Raw genomic sequence first — 23,821 nt, forward strand, 5'->3', positions numbered from 1 at the left:
GTGACAGAAGTGTTTTTATTTATTCCTTTGTTTTCTAGCCGAGGTACAACAATAACAACAACAACAATAATGACGTCCTTGCGTTTGGAGAGCGACGCGCGCGAGTGTTAGGACCGAGCGCGTGACGTTCCGTCCGCGTACGACGGGTGGAAGAACGCGTCCGAACCGAAGCGGGGGAGAATGAAGCGGCGCAATGCGGACTGCAGTAAACTCCGTCGGCCGTTGAAACGGAGCCGTATCGCCGAGGGCATTCACAGCAGGTACTGGTGGGGACGGGACGGGTCCAATAGAGCACGGCCCGGTTCTGACCGCGCTGGACCGCCGTGTTCCGCTCCTACTGTCCTCCACCTCGTGTCCCAGCTGTCAGGCACGGCTGGAGGGCTTAAGATGGCCGAGCTGGGTGACCCGTGGAGCTGGATGTGTCTGAGCTTCATGGGTCTTCATTACAGAAATGTTGCTTCTGCCATGATGATGTATGCGCGTGATGTTTATTTGTGCCATTTCCTATTGTTTTACAAAGCAATGGTCCGTGCACGCGAGTCTTAACTGGTCCATCGCCCTTGTTTGACAGTACCTTCCTCTACCTGAAGTTCCTGCTGGTGTGGGCTCTGGTGCTGCTGGCAGACTTCGTGCTGGAGTTCCGGTTCGAATACTTATGGCCATTCTGGCTCTTCATCAGGAGTGTGTATGACTCCTTTAGATACCAGGGACTGGTAAGCATCATCTTCCCACCCCCTTTAACAAAACGTTCAGTTCATTAAACTCCAGAGATGACCTGTACTTGTTTTCTAGATGTGAAATGTGTTCAAAGACTTTTTTTCCCCTTTTAATTGCATTAAAATTAATATAGCAGATGCGTGTGGGTTTACACGTCTGCCTGCTTCTCTTTCTGTCCTTCAGGCGTTCTCCGTGTTCTTTGTTTGCGTGGCGTTCACTTCAGACATCATATGCCTCCTGTTCATCCCTATGCAGTGGCTGTTTTTTGCTGCCAGCACGTATGTTTGGGTGCAGTATGTATGGCACACAGGTAGGTTAAGGATTTCAACTTGAACTTGAATTTGTTCATTTTCAAGGATTTTTTTTTCCTGAAATGCAAAGCTAACTGCATCAAAATAGCTGCAATAATAAGAATCTTTTTATTTTAGACTTACCCACAAACTGTAGTAGTACATATTTATTATGTTTTTTTTTTTAATATTTGGCCTATAATTAAAGGTAGCACAAAAAGAACAGAATCCTTTATGAACGAGGGGTTGCTGAGTTGTTTTGCAGGCCCTTGTTGTGATTTTCAGCACAGCCTTAGGGTTCCTGAGGGTGTGGAGGGTAATGTGGTTGAGGGATGGTTTCTTATTCCTGAGACACTTCTCCCTGGGTTGGGGGTTCCCCACTGCTGCCCACTGCTGGTCTAGAGCCCCTAGCCAGTCCCAGCAACAGAGAATGCTGGCAGGATGCCTGAGAACTTGTTACCGAGATTAGGAACCTAGAAATAATGCTGATGGATATGGTAGAGGTGGGGAAGAGCTGAATTCAGACTGAGGCAGCCCGGGGTTCAGACTGAGGCAGCCCGGGGTTCAGACTGAGGCAGCCCGGGGTTCAGACTGAGGCAGCCCGGGGTTCAGACTGAGGCAGCCCGGGGTTCAGACTGAGGCAGCTCGGGGTTCAGACTGAGGTAGCTCTTCTGTACCCCCCCCCTCCCCCTGGTAGCTTTGGAAGTCATCCACTGCTCAGATATGTCAAGTGGTTAAGTTTATGTTTCAGGAGGAATGGGTACACTCATTCTGATAGTTATCTATATGAGGAAGAGGACTTTTGTCTAGCTTACTTTTAAAGGGGGGAAAACAGCAAATGAAGAGTTTTAACAAGTAGTTTTTGTCCAAAGTTTCCTAGCATTGTCAGTGTTGTCCTTGTGACCGTTGGAACAAGGACACTGTGATGGGGAAATTGAAATCTCTGATCATACAGGGAATTAAAAAATGACTAATGGTGTGTGTGTGTGTGTGTGTGTGTGTGTGTGTGTGTGTGTGTGTGTGTGTGTGTGTGTGCGCGCCTCCTCAGAGCGAGGAGTGTGTCTGCCCACAGTCTCTTTGTGGATCCTCTTCGTCTACATCGAAGCAGCCATCAGATTCAAAGACCTGAAGAATTTCCACGTCGGACTGTGTCGTCCGTTTGCGGCTCACTGGTATCCAGTTCTGACACGACCGGCTCACTCGTTCACGTACCGAACCGCGTGTTTAACGCGCTTCCGCGTGCGATACGTCGTTTCGGGGCTTCACGCGCACGACCGTTCCCTTTTCGTTTGTTTATTACACCTCAAAGCTGGAGAAAGACACGCTGCTTGCTCCCTGACGTGTCTTGTCTGTCTTTCCCGCGGCAGCATCGGCTACCCCGTGGTGACGCTGGGCTTCGGCTTCAAGAGCTACGTCAGCTACAAGCTACGCCTGCGCAAGCAGAAAGAGGTGCAGAAGGAGAACGAGTTCTACATGCAGCTGCTCCAGCAGGCCCTGCCGCCCGACCAGCAGAGGCAGGAGAGGGAGGCGGAGGAAGGTGAGGGGCGCGTAAACAGACCCGTGGGCCCCCGCCGCTCATCGACCCTCTTGGCCACCGACCGAGACTTAAATCTCGCACGAATGCCCATCGGTTTAGTGGGAGGAAGTGTGAATCGGAGGAGACACGGAGGCCAGAACTCGAGGGACGATGATCTTTGAGCACCGTTGGTTTTACGCGTTGTCCTGCCAGTGCCTTCGATACGGTTGCCAGTATCTAGAAGTGAATTATTTTCCCAGAGTTAGAAAAGTAATAATAATCCATGATAATGCATGAGCTTATTTCTGCGTTCACATTAGTAACTGGTAATTAGCAGAGAGGAAAACACAGCCATTGGGGAAAATGTCTCTCCAGATTTATCTGTCCCTCTGTCTCTCTTCAGCTGCGTCTAAAGGCACGTTGGAGACGGAGGCAACGCTGGTGGCCCAGAATGGCACTGGTACCACCAAGAAACTTCCCATCTCCTTCTCAGAGCTGGAGCCCCGAGACCGGGGCAGGGAGGGCGGGAGGGAGGCCAAGAAACAGCACAGCATAGGAATAAACAACAACATCTTGCAAACTGTGGACTCTAAGCTGCAAGACATTGAATACATGGAAAACCACTTGAGCAGCAAGAGACTGAACAATGAGCTCGGGGGCAGCGCGGAGAACCTGCTGCAGAAGGAGGATCTGGGCAGCGTGGGAGGAGGTCCCTCCTCCAAACATTACAAAAACTCCTCCCCTCGCAGCCACAGTTCCACCAATGGCAGCGTGCCCTCCTCCTCCTCGTCCAACAGGAATGAGAGGAAGCAGAAGGGTGTGGGGAAAACCGCTGCTAGCCATCGAGATCCGACGGAGAACTGCATACCCAACAACCAGCTCAGTAAGCCGGACGCTTTAGTGCGGTAAGAGGCGTCCAGCTCGCTCCCTCCAGCTCACAAAACCGCACGTAAAAGTCTTTTTGTTGTTGTTGTTTGTTTGTTTTTGGGGTATTTTTTTTTTCTTGATGGTGGTTGTGAACGGACCATGTTGTGCTGTGTGCCGGCGTAGCCTGGAGCAGGACGTGAAGAAGCTGAAGGCGGACCTGCAGGCCAGCCGTCAGCTGGAGCAGGACCTGCGCGGTCAGATCGGTTCCTTGGGCAGCGTGGAGAGGAACATGCGCTCCGAGCTCAGCCAGCTCCGCCAGGAGAACGAGCTGCTTCAGAACAAGTGAGTACGCTCCAAAACACCCGTCCTGGTTCTGGTCCTAGAGATGTACTGCCACGTAGAACTTGGTTCCAACCCCTGTCAGACGTATGCAAGAAAACACCTTCTGCCACGTCAGATGTTGGAGCTCAGTGCGTTTAGACTGGAGTTTAGACCTCCGCAGGGTGGCAGGTGTCCAGGACTTCAGCACACTGGATTAAAAAGATCTTCATCACTTTAAAAGTGCTCTCTGGTTTCCTTTACATTCTGCATGCTTTGATGCTCTGGGGTTATCTTTACTGTCATCACCTGTAGAAAACTGTGTGTGTGTGTGTGTCAGGCTTCATAACGCAGTGCAGGCCAAGCAGAAGGACCGGCAAACCATCGCCCAGCTGGAGAAGCGTCTGAAGGTGGAGCAGGAGGCGAGGGCAGCGGTGGAGAAACAGCTGGCGGAGGAGAAGAAGAGGAAGAAGCTGGAGGAGGCCACAGCTGCCCGCGCCATCGCCATGGCAGCCGCCTCCAGGTAGGACCCATGCACGGCTCGGCAGGCCGGCCCACGGGGCTCGGTCCTGGTAGGACCTCTTGCCTTCTACCACCTATGCATTGGTTGTGCTCACAAGTTCACACCAGTCTTGAAGTCCAGTACAAATCTGAAAATATGCAGTGAAGTATACGGATTATGCCGTACAAATACAGACGAACCGTGCGAGGCTGTTTGGGTTGTGTAACTAATGTGTAACTAATGCGAGACCTTTTTAGTGTGTTCTGATACAAGACGTAACCTTTCGTGAGTTTGGGGAAACGCCTACGAAGCCCATTGACCCCTCTGAAAGCTGAACCGATACCGCCTCCGCTCCGTCACGCCTTTCGGCTTCACCCCGTCGGTCGAGTCCTGCGCTTCTGTGTGTCTTGCGGTGCGAGACTCCCCGTGTCTTCTCACCCCGCAGAGGAGAGTGCACAGACTCCCTCAGGAACCGCATACGTGAGCTGGAGTCCGAGTGCAAGAAGCTCTCCCACGACGTGAAGTTTAAAGAGGAGCAGCTCCGGGAGCTGGAGGGCAAAGCGCAGGTGAGCGTCTCTCCGCTGGAGCTCCGCCCCCTTTCACCTGTAATAACGCCGGTCGAGGTGGGAGACGCCCACATGCCCACCCTGTTACGAGGCTGTGTATGTAGACGTTTTGACTTTAAAATGAGCTGTTTTCAGTTAGCTCCTTCTAGATAGGGCTATGTTTGAGTAGCAGGGCTAACTCAGTAACTTCCAGAGTTTCTGGGTATCTGAGTCTGGTGGTTAACATTTTCCCCTCCAGACTGTTGAAGCAGAGGTTTCTCTCTTCTTTCTCCGTTGCAGGAGTTGCACAAGTATAAGGAGAATGAGAAGGACACAGAGGTCCTCATGTCTGCCCTGTCGGCCATGCAGGATAAAACCCAGCACCTGGAGAACAGCCTTAGTGCTGAGACCAGGATCAAGCTAGATCTCTTCTCCGCGCTGGGCGATGCCAAAAGGCAGCTAGAGATTGCACAAGGTCCCTCCTGTCCCTCGTCGACTGATTCAGTGTCACATAATCCCGTCTTTGTTCTGATGTCTCTCTCTCACACACACAAACACACTCACGGTTCCTTTTTGAACACATCTGTGTGCAGGTCAGATCCTGCAGAAGGACCAGGAGATAAAGGAGCTGAAGCAGAAGATAGCCGAGGTCATGGCCGTAATGCCCAGTATTGCGTATTCTGCCGAGCCCAACAGCATGAGTCCAGTGGCACCTCACTATTCGTCCAAGTTCATGGACACCAGCCCCTCTAGTCTGGACCCCAATGCCTCCGTGTACCAGCCGCTGAACAAGTGAAGACTCCTTCCGTCTCCTCCGGTTTCGGTTCTCTAAATTGACCAAGCTCAGTATGTGTACCTCTCGAGAGTGTTTTACACCCCCCCTGGTCAAAAATAGTCGACCTTGTTTTTTGGTTTAAAGAGGGTTAGAAAAAGGATGTCCCACTGACCAAAACCGCCCAGTTTGGATGTCATGATTATTTTTATAAAGCTTTCACCAGGCTCAGCTAAACTATTTTTGGTGTTTAAGGCACTGCTGCCTGTGGTGCTTGTCTGGCCCTGTCTTATGAGGTCGTGCGATCTTTCGATGAACAGAAGCCTCTTTCTGCCCCACTTATGTGTTAAAAAAACAAGGAACTTTAAGTGCCAAGAATAAAGGCATTTTTTTAAATCCATAAATTGAATGAATGTAAAACAAAAGGAAATGTCACCATGTTTGGGTTTTTTTTAATTACCATGAGATGAGAGTATTTGTGATCAGATACATTTTGTTTATCCGTATGTTCTGCCTGTTGAAAGAGCATGTTTGATCATGACCATAGTATTGTAAGTTCCCTTCTTTGAAACAAAAGTATTTCAGTACAGATAAAGACTTGTAATTGGTTAGGTTCAATTTTGGAAAAAATTGAAATAATCCATTCTTCCCCAATGCTGTGTTGGTTTTAACTATTCTGGAGTTCCCCTGTGTTCCATGTAGGGAGATGCTGGAGTTGAAGATGAGGTTTACAGGCTGATCTGTACGTTGTATTTGTTGATTACATGCTGCATAAATATTCGGGAATGTTGTATTTTGCGGTCAATGCAAATCCTCTTTATTACTGGACCAAATTGCAGTAGAGTTTAAATAATATGCTGAACATACGAACGTGTCGGTAGCTGATATTTTCACCTTGTTTTACACAGTGCCTTGAACCTTCTTCTGTTTTAAAGCTTCACCTTCGACCCGGAAGTTGTTCTCTCAATCAACTTGAATGGATGACCCTGTCACGTGACCACTCGCCTGACAGTACTGCTGTTAATCACCTCCACCAGTGTTTGTTTTGATTGCCTAAAAATGGCAGATGTCAAAGAATTATGACTTTTTTTTTTACTTGTCATTGGCCCTCCAAATTTCTTTTTACCTGGGAATAGCTACTGGTTTGTTTACGACATTGGAACATTGCAAAATTATTGCAGTGTTTTATTTACCGAAAAAAAACCCCTCCTTATTATTAGAGGGACATCAGAACGAGGAACCCCTTGACTAATGCACTATGGCCACAGCACCTATTACTAACAGAAATCTTTCCTAACAAAAAACTTGCATTTTCGACTGATCTGAGTCACGCCGCACACTTATCTGGATTTGATCTAGTTGTGCAACAGGGATAATTTGAATGATGTTGAATATTTTAGTGTTCCCCGTATTTTTTACTCTTTTTTTTTCTTTTTAGTATTCAGTGGATTGCAATGGTGTTGTATTGGGTCTCTTTTTTTTTTGTAAACTTTGGAGAGTAAAGAAGAAAGCAGTTGTTATTTTGTCCTCTATTTTCTCTTTTCAGAGCATGTTCGTGTATAGTTACTTATGGTGAGTATCCTTAAGCTCCTGAAAGTTCAGTTCAAATGGTCTTCTTGATATGCTCTTCACCTGATTTTTTAGACTGACCTTTATATGTGCTATGTAAACTTATTTTTACATATGTGCTATGTAAACTGATTTTTAGCGATAGACTAAAATTCAAGAAGGTGAACATTTCCACATAAGGTTTAGTCTTCTTGTGAGGTCTTCGTCGGTAGATGTTCTTTGTTCTAGCAGCCAGATGGGGGCGCTATAAACGAATAACTCGATATCTCCAACCCTGTTAGTGGGTCCGACGCTTAAATTATTCACATAGAATCACATTTCAAGCCACGTGTTTTGGTTAAATCGTTTATTTAAAATATATATATTTTTAAGCGGAAAAAACGATGGTTTTACGACACGAGCAGGGTTTTGTGATTGACAGATATAACTCCGCCCAGTCGGAGGCTGAAATAAGAACAGCAACAAAGTTGAGAGGACTTTTATGAGCCAGCGAACCTTCAAATGTGCCTCTTACACCCGAGCTACAATTTAACACCAGAATGGACGTTTTGAAGTCGGCCAAGCGGGCTATTCGCAGTCCAGGTCGTGTCCAACAGTCGTGGAGTGCTGGTAAGCACCAAAGTGAGTATATTTCTGCCCAGTATTTCGGGTGTCAGTCTAATTTCGTTGTTTACAAACACGCATACGTACCATTTAGGCTAGAGGTTTTACATCACTGCTTCAAATACCAGATGTTTTTATTTTTATTTATTTATTTATTGACAGCTGGTGCTTTGCAACATTCTGCTTTGTTTTAAAACTATGGCTTCAACTTGATTTCGTGAAGGATTAGCCATTCGTAGAAACGGGTGCTTAAAATATTTTAGTTGCAGTTGGGTAGTTCCCAGCTTTATCCCCTGCCAGTTATTATGTAGTGTAAACTTGTATATTTTGTGTTGGGTACAGGGAAGCCTTTGGCATGTTTGGGGGGAAATGTTAGTACTGACCTTAATTTATACATCTCATTTATACATATCAAATGTATATTTTCCTCCAGCAACTCTGTAGTCACTCCTGCATTTACTAGAACACCTTCAGTAAATGGCAAACAATTACAGTTGACCAGTGTCAAAAGACCAGAGGAGTGCTGTATATGTAACTCAATAAGAACGTATATTGATTCATACCCCCGGCTCAGTTACTGTATAACTCCAGCGGAGTTGACTGCCTGTAACCTCCTGAAAGGATTTGCAACACCCTTGCTCACACAGAGGGAACTTCAAAGTTCTCTGAACCACAAGAGTGAGTTTGTGGCTGGGTATTCTACTTAATACTATGACAACAAGCCTGGAATGCCAGGACAAGGCATTTGAGGCCCGTCATTCAAGCTTACAGCCAAGTTCAAGCACTCTGGAGCACCTTCTACTTGTGTACGGCTCCCTAAAAACCCTTAAGTAAGGAGTCTTGCTTTATATCCACTGTATAATGCCAAATGGGTGAGTAGTGTAGCCTGCGGTTTTCTGTACCATTTCAGTTTTAATGTGTGCACACCCCTGTGAAAATGGTAGTTTATGTAAACTAAAATGATGCAAGCTTTTTTCCAACCACCTTCAATGAGATTGTGTTCTCCTTTGAATGTATAGATTGCATATAGGTACAAATATTGTAGGAACAGATAACCTATAATAATCTTGTACACCACTCTAAACCAATACTTTAAAGTACCAAGTCTGAATCCGTTTCATTACTGCACTCTCCATGTAAGAGTTTTGATTAACCACAATGTTTCCCCAATCTTCACAATAGGAACTTTGTAGGTCCATGAAATCTCTTGTACACTGCCCTCTTCAGGACACTTCACAGACTTTCACTTGGATTCAGGTGTTGGTTTATTTCAAAAGTATAATTTTTTGGTGAATCTGTTCTTTTACTGATTTGGATGTATGATTTGCATTGTCATACTCAAGTTCCTCTTCAGCGTTCAGATGATTAAAGTCAGCTGGTATTTTCAGCTCTCCCCTCCACCCTCATCCCTGCCCTAGTTTTAGCTACAGAAAGCGGCCACAGAGATTCCCCCACTATACTTAACTGTGGATCTGTGGTTCTTTTGGTATCTCTTTTTTTGGCATCAAAACATCTGTTTTGGAGTTATGGCTAATACATTCACCCACGGTCTCAGCAGACCATAAAGTTTCCCCTGTGGTTTTGGGAAACTGGATGCACTTCTGTCCAGAGTCCATCTACATTTGGGTGACCTTTAAAGTGGAAGAGGGCGCCATCTTGCTACCCTTACCCGGTTCCCTTGGCAGAACTTCTTGCAGATCATTTAACATGGCCGTAAGCCTTTTGGCTGACTTCCTGACCAGCTTTCTCCTGGGCTTCTGATGGAATTTGAGCGACGTCCTGTTTTTGGTAATGTCACTGTTTGTCGTTGCTGTGATCTATGGTATATCTAATGCCTTAGTAAATCTTTTGAAACCATCTATATCAATACTTTTGAACAATGAGTTCTATTAATGCTGTGTATGTTCTTTTTGGACCATGACCAAGAAACTTGGAGAAACACCTGAAACGATCAGGTGAATGGAATTCAATATATAGGCATCAATTAAATTGATGGCAGGTATAGAATATTATTTGACATTATTTTAAATGTGATGTGGCTGTGTTGACAATAATCGAATCCTCTGTTATAAAGGAGAATATTTCCTCCATCCTTCAATCCCTTGTAAGGCTTTTTTAACCTTAAAATCTTTTTGGTTTTTGTTAGCTTTTTGGCTTGATTTTATAAGTTAAACATAAGTTGTAGTTTCACATTCAAGGTTGAAGAAATCTCAATTTGTCTAGGGGTATATTTTTTTTTCATGTAAATACTTACTATTTCTTTTATTTATTTTACAGAGGTCTTCATTTTTTATATGCCCTGTGTTTACCCCTCCACACACACACCCATTTTATTTTTCTTCAGAACCAATGATCTTTCAATGCGTGTGGACAGCTTATATTAATAAGAGTCCTGTCCCATCACTCTCGCCGTCCGAGAGAAGGCCAAACGGCGCCTCATGCCCTGTTGCTCCCCATTCACCTGGGCGTCCTTTTAAACCATGTCCCTGTCTGCTTAATGTGCCGTTTAGCTGCTGTCTTCTAGAAATGATTTCTCATTAAGATGGAAAGAGGGAGGGTGTTTGCCCTTCCAAGGCGCCAAAGTCACACACCTCAAATGAGAAACTATCATTTGCTGCAAATGTGGGATGCTTTAGAATGGCCTGAGTGGGCGTTTATGGTGCTTCTGGAGAGGTACGATTTACAACTAGAGCTCCGCGTTTCTTGTGTGTGTGTCCTGCTCATACTAAACACTCTGGTGCATGTATGGCATCAGCAGGTGTCCTGTCTTTTCCAACAGGTTCATTTAGTTGCGGGGCCATTCGATATTTCACTCCTCACGTTTTAGAGACTTGAAACGACTTACTAGCACGTGCTGCTCTATAAGATCTTTCTTTTAGAACTGTCTGGGCATTTTGCAGTCATATTGAAGTCATATTTTCATGTAGGTGCAATATAGTAAATGTGTTATTGAAGTTAATTTGAAAAGTATTATTTTATAACGATAGTTCTGTAGTCAAGTTGTTCAAAGCAGTATATAGATGTAAGTCCCATAGAAATTTGGAGGACCTTTAAAACTCTGAGTGCTTTTATTTCCTAAAATAGAATGCATAAAACTTAGACTTTAGTCCCACAATCAGGCCTGTTTTGTGAGATGTCAGACAAAATATTCTAAGTGTCTTAAATTTGACGGTAACTGATCTCTTTTATTTGTTTTTCCTGTTGTGAGGCATTTCCTGTTTACTCTGTTCTAGACTGAGACGAGTCAAGAGGTCAAAGCCTTGCAAAAAAAATCATTCAAAACGATCTTGTGCATGAAAGCATTTCTGTTATTTCACCAAACCAGTACCAACTGTGACGGCTGCCCTTTACAGCTCTGTCCTTTCTTGTCCAGGAACACCTGGCGTACTCTGACATCACTTCCTCTGTTTGAGAGTACAGGGTAGAGTTCAGAATGGGTGTGTTTGTTCATGGCTCCCGGTAGCATCATTCAAGTAAAGTAGAGGTTTCCACGGTGACTAAGGGCTTCTGGGTGTCTCACTAATCAGCGTTTTGGCGAGATTGCCCATCACTCTATGTGTGCTATTATGGCTGGCTCGCTTTATTTATGTGGTTCCGAGGAAGCCTTCTGAAGTTTGGAGGACGATCATGAATAAACTCCCCCGAGGTGTATTATTTTGTGAGCCGTAGGCTGGTAAATTACACAGAATAGTCTTCTCTCAATGTCCTTAAAGTATTAAGAAAAGTTTTGGTGCCGGCAGAGGGCTGTAAATCATGCTTAAAGTTTAATTCTCTTTCATGCTCTTTCTCTATCTGTATTGACAGGACAAATAATGAGCAGTAGTAATTCAGTCAGGACTGTGAGGTATAGTAAGTGTTATTACCAGGGTGAGACACTACAGTTTTACCCCTTATCTCTGTGTGCGACTTAAAACTTAGAATAAATGAGACAAAGTGATTTAAACTAGCTAATACATTACCAAATCCCATCAGTTCTTTTAAAGGATGCTGCTCTTGGCATGGCATGAATTTTTATTCAAAATATAGTGTCTGGGTTTTAAGATTCAATATAATTATATATAAAGTAAGAACTAGGCCCACTGTTGATCAACAATCCACTGTAGTCCAACTGTTAACCAGTCCCATAGTTGATTTCCATGTTTACTTTGAATGGGTCAGCTGGTCTGTGGCCTGTTGTTGTGTTATATTTTGTTTTAGGGTTTTTTTTTTTGGGGGGGGGGGGGGGGGTTCATTGAACTGGTCCTTCTTTACCAACTGTATAATGGCTGAAGTAAAAAAACACAGGCAGTTGAATTGGAAAGAGAGTTCAATGATTCAGCAAAGAAGTAGCTTTTCCCTGGTAGCGGAAAATGTGTTCAGACTTGTGTCTTTTTACCTGATCCTTATCATGGCTTATCGTTGTATTTCAAAACTCCATTCTGCCTCATAATCACAGGCTCAGCAACTCCGACTCCTAATCAGACAGAACGTTCCTCCTGCAGGTTTAGAACTGCTCTGGGTGTGCCAACCACTGCCCATCTCTGAGCTTCAAATTTGTAACATCTTTTTGGGAAAAGAGGGGGTTTGGCACGAAGACATCAAGGACATCAGTACAGTCCCTGTGAATATTTATTTGTATGCTGGAGGAGTCTGATTTTTTTTTTATGCATGGTTTACAAGAAGCCATGCATCTAAAACTCAGCTTACATTAAACTGTCAGTACCGTTTCAGAAGGTGCTTGTCCATGCTGCCTGGGTCTTCCCCTGTGCATTAGTTCAAAGGTTGTTCATGCAGCTGTTTGACCTTGCATCATAAACTTTGACCTGGTTCTTCCCCCCCCCCCCAGAGCTTCCAGAGAACTGGACTGACACCAGGGAGACCCTCCTGGAGGGCATGACCTTTAACCTGCGACACTTGGGAATGACCCTTGTGGACCAGCCCAAAGGCGAGGACCTGTCAGCTGCTGCTGTCAAGAGGATCATCGCTACAGTAAGTTATGAACTGGAGCTTCCCATTTGTATTTCCAAGTTCCAGTTGATATAAATTGGTTACACTTCACTCTCTTTTATTCATAATCCTGTTTATCATTCTTTCCCCATATTGTCGAACATTTTTTTTATTATTTTTTCTTTCACTGCACATTGTATGGTCTTAGTCTAAAGCAAGTGGAAGGAAGCCTCCCAAAGTGGCTCTAAAGGTCTCACCTCAGGGAATCCTGCTGTACAACACCGTGTCCAATCAAGTGATTGAGAGCATCTCAATATACAGGTGAATGTCCCTCCTTCTCCATTAAAGCAAGCTCATGTGCATGGCCTCTCTGCTGATCCTAGATCAGCGCTAATGCTAATGTTGCACGCGGAACAAATTTTACTTCGACACGCAGTTTTAGCTTCGACCCTTTTCGGCGCCCCCCCCGTTTGTTTTGCAGAATATCGTATTGCACTGCAGACAAAATACATGACAAGGTGTTTGCTTACATCGCTCAGAACCAACACAACGAGACTCTGGAGTGCCACGCGTTCCTCTGTGCCAAGAGGAAAGTGGTGAGTGGGATGGGGGTTTTTGTTTGGTTGCACAGTTTAGCTTTTCCTGTGAACCCAGTACATCATTCCAGAGGTAGGCTTGGTCAGTCCCAAGCTGCGTTAAACAAACAAGAGGGAGGGATACGTGCTTTTTTGTTTTGTCTACACGGACTACAATTTTGCCTGGTTCAAGATGAGGTCTTGTCTCCTCCTTCCGTGATGTTTCATCATTTGTGTGAAGTTTATCGCATCACTGTTTAGTCGAGGCAAAATGGAGGGGGTCTGATCTCTCTTACGGTGGTGGTGTTACTCGCATTCACCTTTCTTGCTCTTGCAGGCGCAGGCGGTAACGCTCACCGTGGCCCAGGCTTTCAGAGTGGCCTTTGAACTATGGCAGCTCGCCAAAGAAGGTATACCACAACGTGCCTCTCATAGTGCCACTGTTGGCTGTCCACACCAGCCACAGCCCCCAGGCTCCTCCGTCTGGCTGATGGACCCATTTCAGTCTGAGATCTTATCGTTTGGACTGAGCAGAAGTCTTGAGTGTCCACCTGAGGGAGCCTTTGAAATGAAGACCACTGATACCGTTGAGCTTTTAAGAGGGCTGTAGTCATCCTGCTAAGATCTGATTTTCTTGTTATAGGCGCAATTGGATTCCCTCAACATTTTTTTAATGGAAACTTTTTGAAATGGACATACATTTCTGACCTGTTTACTCTATTGCATGTTTCAGTGGACTGTATGTTTGATTATCTTCATTCCCTCTCATCTCCTGTCTTGTCTCATTTCTATCAGAGAAAGAACAGCAGTTGAAACCAGGATGTGCTGTGGAAACCCGTAATGGTCAGTCTAAATGACCTAATCATACACGCACTGCATATAGTATACACACTATATATTCATCACTGGGGGTATTAATATTGTTTACATGCAGTATTTTCAGATTCAAGGTAAATGTTGTGATCATTTTTCATACTGTTGGAAATGCGTTTGCTTGATTAAAATAAAATGACAAATGTTACTTTGTGAAAGGGCCATTTAAAGTTCAGCTTCCTTTTAAACTTGCGTCCAATACTTGCTTGTTTTCTTTCAGTGCTCCTGATATCCAACCATAAATGTATCATTTACCCAGCCTGGCTGATTTATTTGTAGCCAGCTAGCACTAAGCGAAAATTCAGCTCTGAATAGCAAGATTACATGTAATATTTCTTTAGAAAAGGTTAATCAGATACATGTCACCACTTTAGAATAAGAATAAGAGATAAATTGGGGTTTTATGATCCATTATTAAGTGCCCTGAAAGTCTATAGGAGGTCTTTTTAATCCAATTGAAAGTCTATAGGAGGTCTTTTTAATCCAATTGACACTTCTGAGATGATACAGTGCCCTGGTTCAAGGACACGTGGGGAGGTGATGAGTACAGAAATCAAGCTCCATTTAAGATGGTCCACATCTACTGGGTTGTAGACGCAGAGACAGGAAACCTTTTGGATTTTGCGGACTTTCCCAACACGGTTATTGAGAATATTGACAACCGGGCGAACCATTTAACCGAGCCTGACAACAACAACACCGTCCGGGTAAGATCCTGTCATTTCATCACTCACAAACTGTTTGGCCTGTTCCTTCAGGGAACGTCATCGTACTGTAACGGCTCTGAACTCGCGTACTTCAGGATATTCATGTATCTGACCGTGAACAGTGATTCTAAGTGGCAACTGTGGCGTCTTGATCGCACCTCTCCGTCACGAGCTAATTCTCGAGCCCTCGAGGAGTCGGATCGGTTGTGCTGGAACGGCAGGGAGTAAGTGCAGCTGTGCAGTACTCTAGCTACGACGTGATTTTAACATCACTTTAATGTCCGTTTTTAACAGGAAAAGGATGACGCTCTGGATGAAGCCTTTTCTAGGTAAACCCCACCGCTCTCGTCCCGTGACGTCCTGCCGCAGTCTTCACTGTCTCCCTGAGGGCCGAATAGCATGTCCTTGTGAGAATGAAAGAGCGCACAGATAACCTCCCGGTGATTTCTGACTTCAGTGTACCAGTGGCACCCAGATTGGACGGCACAGATCGGAAATGTCGGTTTTGAAATATTATGTCTGGGTTTGTGCTGCACGGCCTCCTGTGGCTACTGGTTAATGGACCCAGTGTGACGTTTGTCAGTGAGCACAAACTAGTAGGCTGTGGTGTTTTGGGTTCATTCCCTCAATCAAAATAAAAGTCTGCTTAGAGGGCTACTTTGACATTTTGATGAAGAACCTTATGCTTTACTGATGTGGCGGAGTAAATATGTTAGAGTACAAGTCAGTGCAAAGTTTGATTAAAGCAGTTTCTCAGATAAAGCCAACACAAGCCGAAATGTTTATTCCAAACAGGAAAAAAAAACTGACTTAACAAAAAAGTTACTTTATACATTTGATGGCTGCTTCTTGTTCCAAACAACCAGATGTCAAAGAAATTTACAATTCTTGAAACCACCATTACAAATATTTCTATCGCCACTAGAAATGGCTCCCAAGCAGCTTTGTTAGCAGTTATACCAGCAGCCTAGTGTGTCTCTTGTCTCCTGCTGATGTGATGAGACAATACTAGTGAACTTATCCAGTGTCGTCTTTTGTCTAATACACTTCATTAAGACCACTTAATGAACACTTCATTGCACCAGCCCTTATAGTCGACCTTAATAGGAGCTCGGTGACCTACAGCACCTGCGTATAGCCGCAGCTACACTTCAGAACTGATCGTTTGTCAGCTGCCCTGCGGCCCACTGTTCTAGGCGTAGTGATACCAGCCTCATTGTCAGCTGCCCTGCGGCCCACTGTTCTAGGCGTAGTGATACCACCCTCATTGTCAGCTGCCCTGCGGCCCACTGTTCTAGGCGTAGTGATACCACCCTCATTGTCAGCTGCCCTGCGGCCCACTGTTCTAGGCGTAGTGATACCAGCCTCGTTGTCAGCTGCCCTGCGGCCCACTGTTCTAGGCGTAGTGATACCAGCCTCGTTGTCAGCTGCCCTGCGGCCCACTGTTCTAGGCGTAGTGATACCAGCCTCGTTGCTGTGGTCAGTGGTTTGCCACTCAGGTGGGATGCAGCCAGATATGGCCCTGTAGTCATGGACAGGTTTAAGCGGTAGAAGGTGCCTGACAACATGTACAATCTGAACTTGTACACAGGTATGTAGTACACCCGTAGGCCTGTAGGATCAGTGACTGTACCAGAAGGTGTAAGGTGCCTTCGGGATATCGACGTGGCTTATAAGGTCAATGTCAGCTGTTCAGCTAAAGCTCTTCTCCTGGTACAGTATCAGTTACTGCAGGCTGAAATGACATTCTAAGCCTTTAGAGTCTTAAATATGTTGCCTTTCCTACAATAAATATGTTGCCTTTTCTCTATGAATTGTTTTAGGAGACTTTCGAAGTGGTAAAGAGCATGATTATGTGCAGCTTATGTGCACCCTTAACTGTTTCACTCTCTCTGTCTGTAGCTGCAGTTTGGAGAACTATGAGTATTCTCCAGGTAATAAATGGTTCTGTAGTTCTACCCAGTCCGGTCCTGCTTGACCTCTGACCCACTGACATCACCCGTCCTCGTACCATGTTCTCTATTAATCTAGTGTGCATCCCACCCCAGCCTCCCCGACCCAATTTTCGAATACCAAACTTTTCGAGCTCCATCCATTTTTTTTTTCTCTTTGGTTACACGGGCTCTGTCACGTCCTGTTTATCACGCTGGAGCCCTTGAGCCACTATAGACATTTTTCCGTTACATTTTATTCTTTTCAATGCCCCCCCCAAGTTACATAATCGGACTGCTGTTGCCTTTTTGTGTATATCTTATGTGGGTGTGAGTACATGTCACTCACCTTATTCAGCAAATGTTTATTATTGTATGTTCTTGCTTTAGAAGAACATGTAATAAAGATGCAGTAATGAGTGCTTGTCTGACCCTGTATTTAAGACTGTAGGGTCCTCCACCCCAACCTTAGCACGCACATTTTCTTAGAAAACACTCCTTAGTAATAGTCTGACTGTGATTACATTAACCTTAGTGAATAACATAGCAATAACCATATAGCTGTACTCATTCATAATTTTCTCAATAATAGCTTATTTTTATGTTTTAGTGATTTATATCTGTACCACCATCAGTGGAGAGTGTTCTCAGTCCCACGTGCGTGTCTGTCTCCTAGATTTGCGGAGGCCCGTACTCAGGTCCTGGACGTTGGGCTGACCTCTCTGGGCTGTGGCTGCAACCCAGACACCGACAAGGTCAACGCAAACGTACCTAGAGCTGACCACATGGACCACTGAGAGAGACTAGAGGAGCAGCACCTGTTTGATGAAATGGATCACAGGATCTAAAGGATCACAGGATCTAAAGGGACAGTCTGACCAGTGTGAACAGGTCTCGTTCAGTCCGATCTCCCCGGCCGAGGCAAACGCTCGTTCTAAAGCAGTGCAGTCTGTTGTAGAGTTTTTTCTACAATTATTCCACATTCACAGAGTTTATGAAAAGTGTGTTTTTCACTTTGTGTTTCACTTTGTTTACTTTAGTTTGTATTTAATGTATAACCTACAGAATTAAAATGATTTCCATGTGACAATCCAAAATGACAGAATTTCATTTGTATGTTTGGGAGGGATTTTTTTCAATCTTGAACAGACTCATTAGATCTATGCATCTATTTGGAGAGAAGCTAAGAGGGATGAGATTTGATTTAGTTTAAGCTCAACTCAATTCCGCACTGATCTGAAGTGCTTGGTCCGTGGTGCTTACCATGATCACTTAATTCAGTGACACCTCCAGATGTAGAGTAATGTTTGTATGTAAACTTAATAAATGTATGAATCATACGTGTGTGTGTGTGTGTGTGTGTCTTGGGATACATTTTCAAACCAGGAGAGGGCAGCATTTTCACAGTCAATCCAAAAGATATTTCTGTTTCTCACACACTGCATAACTCGATGTGTGTGTGTGCATACCTACTTACCTACCTGCTCTGGTCTATGTAAAGTGTGTGTGTGTGATGCAGTATCATGGTTTATCATGGTTTACTGTGCCATATCCCCAGTGCCTGTAAAAGATAGGTCTCCATCTCGGTGGCTGTGTTAGACCTGCAAAACATTTATATATAAATGTTATATAAATGTTGTGTTTATCTATATATCTGTTCTTCATTTCTTTTGTGGTGAAGACTTATAAATCGCTAAATTATTGTTTCTGCTATTTCTGCATGTTCCTTTCATGCTATTTCAGTAGCAGACAGGCCTGCCTCTGCGGAACAGTCATATTAAATAATGCATGTTGTCTAAGTAAGTTGTCAGGATGAATCTCACAAGCTGTGTGTGTTCGCACAAGTCTGAGCCCAGTGCAGGGGGCGTTGGGCCACAAGACGTGCGGTCCTCCAGAGGACTTATGACACGTTGGCTTACACACATGCACGCCGAGTCTACATCGAGAATAAAAAAACGTGTCTGAAAACGTGTGGGAGGCACAGGGCCCCGGATCAGCTACACGCCTGCGCCAACATTCACACACACACACACGCTGGCTCTCTAGAACTCCCCTGCCTCCAGCATTCCTGTCATGCTTGTTATTAGAAACCTGCATCCGCACCTCGTTCAAATCCGAGCAGTTTTTTTTTCCCCCGTCGATCTGCAGTGACGTGCATGTAATGTAATTATCCACTTATTGATTTGTGTAGCATGCGTAATGTTGCTGAGCACACAGGGACTGGTGCTGTGGCCTCCTGTATAGCTACTGCTGATATTAAAGCACACGCGTCTCGGGCAGGGGTGGGATGATGCAGAAAGACCTGGACAGGATGCTCTGAGCGCACGTGTCTGTGGGTGTGTTTGTGTGTGTCTGCTAGCGGACCTGCTGTTCTGTGGGTTGCAGCGTTTTGAGAGACTGATCGGTCAAGGTTGGAATAATGATGGATGTCTTATTTGTTCATTGAAATATGCATCACCCATCACTTATTGTTCTGCTTTAAAGGCATTCTCCGTGCGTGTCTGCGTCATCGAATATCCTGGGGTTTTTTTCCCCTGTCGCATGGTTCCTCATGTAGGCCACAAATCTGATGTAAATGCACGCCTCGTGTGTGTGTGTGTGTGTGTGTGTGTGTGTGCGCATCGCAGGCAAATGATTTTGATCTCCAGGCAGAGCTGAAGGGCAGGCTTTATTGATGCTGCAACCATGAGGATCCTCACACGGAAACATGCCTTAAGTGCAAATCTTTACCGCGTCGATCACAATCTGGCAACGCAACATTTGACGGTTGCTTTAGGAACACCGATGGCAGTGATGGAGAGATGAGTGTTTGTAATACCAGAAGAATTCAAAGCCTCCTGTGTCTCAGTAAATCAGTGTGGAGAGAGTAGTCAGCCTCCTGGTTTCTTCTGTCCACTCCAAATGTTTGTCTAGACTTTCATTCTTCAACTAATATGTCACACTCACTCGCCAACTGACCAGAGAAGCCAGAGACTTCAGCCAGAGTCTTTTAATCCATCAGATTTCCTCACCGTCCATTGGTGAACGCGCCAGACTCATCTGCTTTGCACACGCTAGAAAAAATAAATCACATTCGCCATCCACCCATGGCTGGGGACTCAAGCCCGTCCAGCTGGACGTGGTGTCTGGGTGTCTCTCCTCACAGCCCGTCTGTCCAGCACACCTGCCAACGCTCACCCAAGTCTCCTCTCTCTGCCAAGCACACTGATCTGTCATATAGTGTGACATGAATATTGGTAAGAAAAGTAGAATAGCAAAATTAAAGGTGTAATTGTAAGACATATTTTGAGCCCTTTAAAAATGCTAGGCTCTATTTGCATCCCTTGTCTGATTTTTGTTTTAGCATAGCTTCAGTTGTGAGGAGGTGAGTGATGGCATTTGTACTGTATACTAATCCTGTATATTCAAGAACAACAAAACAAAACAGGACTCAACCCTTTGGAAAATATTCAGTACTTTATTGTCATTGTGGCAGTACATAAGTAGACATTTATGTTTTTAATCCATATAAATTGTATAATTTTGTATAGAATAGCAGAAACATGCTAGCCCTCATGAAGCATTGATTTAAGAACAACAATGAACGTACTCTCGGTGATTTACATGAAACATCCCACCTGTACTCAAGTCCATGCGTCCTAGTAGATCAGTGGAACGTGATATTCATGACCGTCTCGATTATGCTTAAATGCATCTTCTGTAAATTCCACCATTTGCATTATTAGCATCACCCTCTTGTAGGTGCGTTAAGGCTTAGTATCCTAGTTTATCAGTCGGCCTACTGGGCTATCGGGAATGCTATAGAAGTAACCACAACAGATATATGTACAAGAAATGTCTTCTTAAAACTTCACATCTTAAAGCCATAATCAGAAATTTGTGAAAGCCATTTGGTATGACGGTAGACTATGTCTTATTTGAAAACTTGAAAATCAAAAGCAGAAAGGCTTTTGGCACTGTGGTTCGTCAGTGATAAAAAATTTGAAAGCATCAAGAATGTCCTTGTGTCCACAACTCTTGCTAGGTGTGTCTTTTTGTGGGGGGGTGGGGTGGTTTGTCTAATTCTTTTGTTGTCAAATCATCATTGTGCATCTCTGATTGTGGTTTTAACATTGTCATGTTAAACTTCTATTAATGTATATCTATATGTAGGTTGACTAATGCCACAGAGCAGAAAATGAAAGCAAGAACTCAACACCAGATGTGAACTTTACACCGGTCATCAAACCATCATCACAAATACAAGTCCATTAGATTAATGTATAAGTCTCAATGAATACAGGCCTATGGTGCCTCTACATATAACTAGACTGCTAGTTGGCTTATAGATGTTTATGTGATTGGATATTAGCTATGATTTTGAATGGACAAGTAGCGTTGTAGGACTGCTTATACTTTTAATGTGCATTTGGTTAGCAAAAGATGTTTTCTTTATTTAACATAACCACGCTTTGCCACTTTTCATTTTGCCTCCAAAATGATAAATAAATGCTTTTTTGTTTTCCTTTATTACAGCTGTCATGATACAGTAAATTGGTCAATGTTGATTTACTTGATGTGCATGACAGATTCATAAATTTCTCTAAATTACAGGACATATCTAATTGTAGATGTATCTATGGTGTATACAAAGCATCTCATTTGTATTGTGACGGGATTCAGTTCTCTGTAATATAAAGTTGTTAGACATCATGGTGTTTTAATTCTGTTCATGGCAACGCATTTTAGATTTGTGTGTGTGTGTTCTTTGTGGCTTGTACTCGTGGACAGTAACAAAAATACCTGTTTTAACTACATTTATTTACAAATTTAAAAATGTAACTAAAAAAAGTAAATTACTGTTGCAAAAATAAAGCAGTCACACTAAATAATGATTAAAAGAAGGGCCAGTCAGGAGCACTTCCTCAAGTTCCTCCCCTTACATCTGCAGGAGCTTTGAAACTGCTGCTTAGGAATGGCTAGCACTGAAGAGAGATGTTTCCATTACGTTTACTGAGCACCAGGCGTGGTTGCTCTTTTGATTTTGATAGTTTCGCTGTGGAAGGCTTTCAAAAGAGCTGGATAAGTTCCAAACCTACTGTAGAAGTATAGGATGATATGTGGGTGTTTTCGCAAAAGCCGTTCTGGAGACCAGGTTTGAAATGCAACGTAAGTGCCCGGCATGCAGTGATGGTGGGGCGGTTCAGTCGTCTGCCCCGCCCCTCTGGGTGTGGTTCAGGAGCGGGTGTGACAGGCTGACCATGACTGTGGTCAGAGTGACGTTGCTTTGGGCCCCTGCTGCAGCCAGAGCCACAATGACCTCTAGGTGTGCTGTGTCATCTCGTTTGCTTGGTGCGGGAACTAGTGTGAAGAACAGAGCATGACCCCCCCCCCTCCACCCCCCACTTTAGTTCTCTGATGTAAGCTGCCCAGACACAATATTGATACCAGCTATTTTTCACCCAGCAGGCCTCCTGCTCCCTCCCCCGTGACCAAGGTTAATTATGAGTCATTAAAGTAGAAGGATCGGGTCTCGGGCTCTGGCAGCGGAGTGGCATGAAACACGGAGGCCCGGACACGACTAGGGGACAACCACAGAGTGAGAGGACAGTCTGTTAGGCTGTCACCATGGTGATGGAGATGAGGAGCTAATGGCCATCAGTCTGGACAGGGGGATGTTTAATTGCGCTAGGATCCCTTCAGGTACCCTTCAGCTCTCTTGATTAACACCGTCATCAATCTAAGCTACTAGGGAGCAGAATACCAATGGCTGCCTAACCTACGATCCACACTTGGGCGATCGGGCTTCCGCCAATGAAAAACAAACAAATAGCAAAAATACAAAAACAAACAAACTGAATATCACAGTTGGATCAAGAGTAAACATAATTACTTATTGTCCTTTGTGTTTGGGGTGTTCTATATTGTCGAAAAGCTTTTAAAGAACAATTCTTGGACTGCGATCTGACCAGAATCATTAATACCGAGTCTAAATGCATATATACGTATTACGGTTCTAATAACGCAGTATCGGTTGCGGTCGCAAATGTTCTGAACATACAATATGTACGCGTTTGACGTCTTTAATGAGACCAATCGCTTCCTCGCGGGCTGGTGGAGCTGCGTGAAACACGTCTCGTTATTGCTGCCTGGCGACTGAAGACCTGCTCGTTTCTCCCTGGAGTCTCACTGGTAAGGACAGCGGCCTCATCAGAGACCGTGTCGTAACTGACAAGCCCATCTGTGCATAGAGTAGTGACTGTCTGCTCCAGGCTACTCCCTTACCTCAGCAGTTCACTTAAACTGTCAAAAGCAAAAAACAACACGGTCCATGAGAACTTCTAAATGAGCGGCGGGGGAACTGAAGACTGAAGGCTTTGAAGGAGACGCTGGATGTTACAGTAATGCCTTGAGCAAAGGCCCCTGCTTTTCTACTGTAGCCACACCATCACAGCAGAAGCATATTAGCGGTGACACTTTATGCTAGTGACCGTATTAACCATGAGGAACAAAACAACTTGTACTCTACATTAGGCTGTGCATTACACTGTACAGCGCGCGACGCACGTGGCTATCGCGTACGACGAGCCCGCGATTTAGCCACAATTTAGACATTTGTAACACCGTATTAATATATGAATATTCCTTAAATGTATCGCGGTGTGAGACGCTGATCCGAACGGTGCGATTCAGCAGAAACAACAGCAGATGAAGTTCAGAGCCAGTTATCGTGTTATCGATGTTCTGAGTGTTTTCTTGGAGGCCCTGAGAGCAGGAAAGTGCTTATGGAGTGAAATCCCACTGCACCAATAAACATGATCAAACGTGCTGCGGTGGCCGCTATGACTCCTCAGGAGGTGGCGGGATATGATAGTAATGGGAACGCGATGAATGGATAAAGAAAACAAGGCAGCATGGAACAAATATAAGAACAAAATGTTCTAGACAAAAGGGAGAACGGAGTTCGAATGGATATTTCCCAGATGTTTCCCACCTTCCTCGGTAACTGTAGCCTAACGATCCTCTTTTAGCATGGATTATGGCAGAAAGCTTGGGGGGGGGGGGGGGGGGGATCATTCCTCACTTCTTAGTACAGTCATAGTTGTGGTTTATTTAGCATCTGCCTCAAAG

The 23,821-nt window shown here is 44.5% G+C and overlaps 2 protein-coding genes across 9 annotated transcripts; both read left to right on the forward strand.

Moving 5' to 3' along the window:
- maco1a (macoilin 1a) lies at positions 1 to 7,043 on the forward strand. Its single transcript, XM_077008483.1, has 11 exons — positions 1 to 260; positions 572 to 713; positions 901 to 1,027; positions 2,056 to 2,179; positions 2,375 to 2,544; positions 2,927 to 3,428; positions 3,574 to 3,732; positions 4,049 to 4,231; positions 4,656 to 4,776; positions 5,056 to 5,230; positions 5,349 to 7,043. Exons 1-11 carry the CDS (start codon positions 181 to 183, stop codon positions 5,549 to 5,551), a joined length of 1,986 nt encoding a protein of 661 aa, XP_076864598.1. The 5' UTR covers positions 1 to 180; the 3' UTR covers positions 5,552 to 7,043.
- On the forward strand, positions 6,987 to 18,051 carry ldlrap1a (low density lipoprotein receptor adaptor protein 1a). 8 transcript variants are annotated; one of them, XM_077008488.1, is made up of 10 exons: positions 7,400 to 7,717; positions 12,525 to 12,667; positions 12,834 to 12,946; positions 13,107 to 13,221; positions 13,538 to 13,610; positions 13,996 to 14,043; positions 14,668 to 14,780; positions 15,075 to 15,109; positions 16,683 to 16,714; positions 17,388 to 18,051. In XM_077008488.1, exons 1-10 carry the CDS (start codon positions 7,636 to 7,638, stop codon positions 17,426 to 17,428), a joined length of 795 nt encoding a protein of 264 aa, XP_076864603.1. In that variant the 5' UTR covers positions 7,400 to 7,635; the 3' UTR covers positions 17,429 to 18,051. The 8 variants fall into 8 exon arrangements, 5 of the variants coding, with proteins under 5 accessions (XP_076864599.1, XP_076864600.1, XP_076864602.1 ...); XR_013131769.1 differs by having other exon boundaries at positions 7,396 to 7,717; positions 14,668 to 15,109; positions 17,388 to 17,469; XM_077008487.1 differs by having other exon boundaries at positions 7,399 to 7,717; positions 16,683 to 18,051.
- The last annotated feature ends 5,770 nt before the right edge of the window (positions 18,052 to 23,821 follow it).

This window comes from Brachyhypopomus gauderio, chromosome 6 (assembly GCF_052324685.1).
Source record: "Brachyhypopomus gauderio isolate BG-103 chromosome 6, BGAUD_0.2, whole genome shotgun sequence".
NCBI lineage: Eukaryota > Metazoa > Chordata > Actinopteri > Gymnotiformes > Hypopomidae > Brachyhypopomus > Brachyhypopomus gauderio.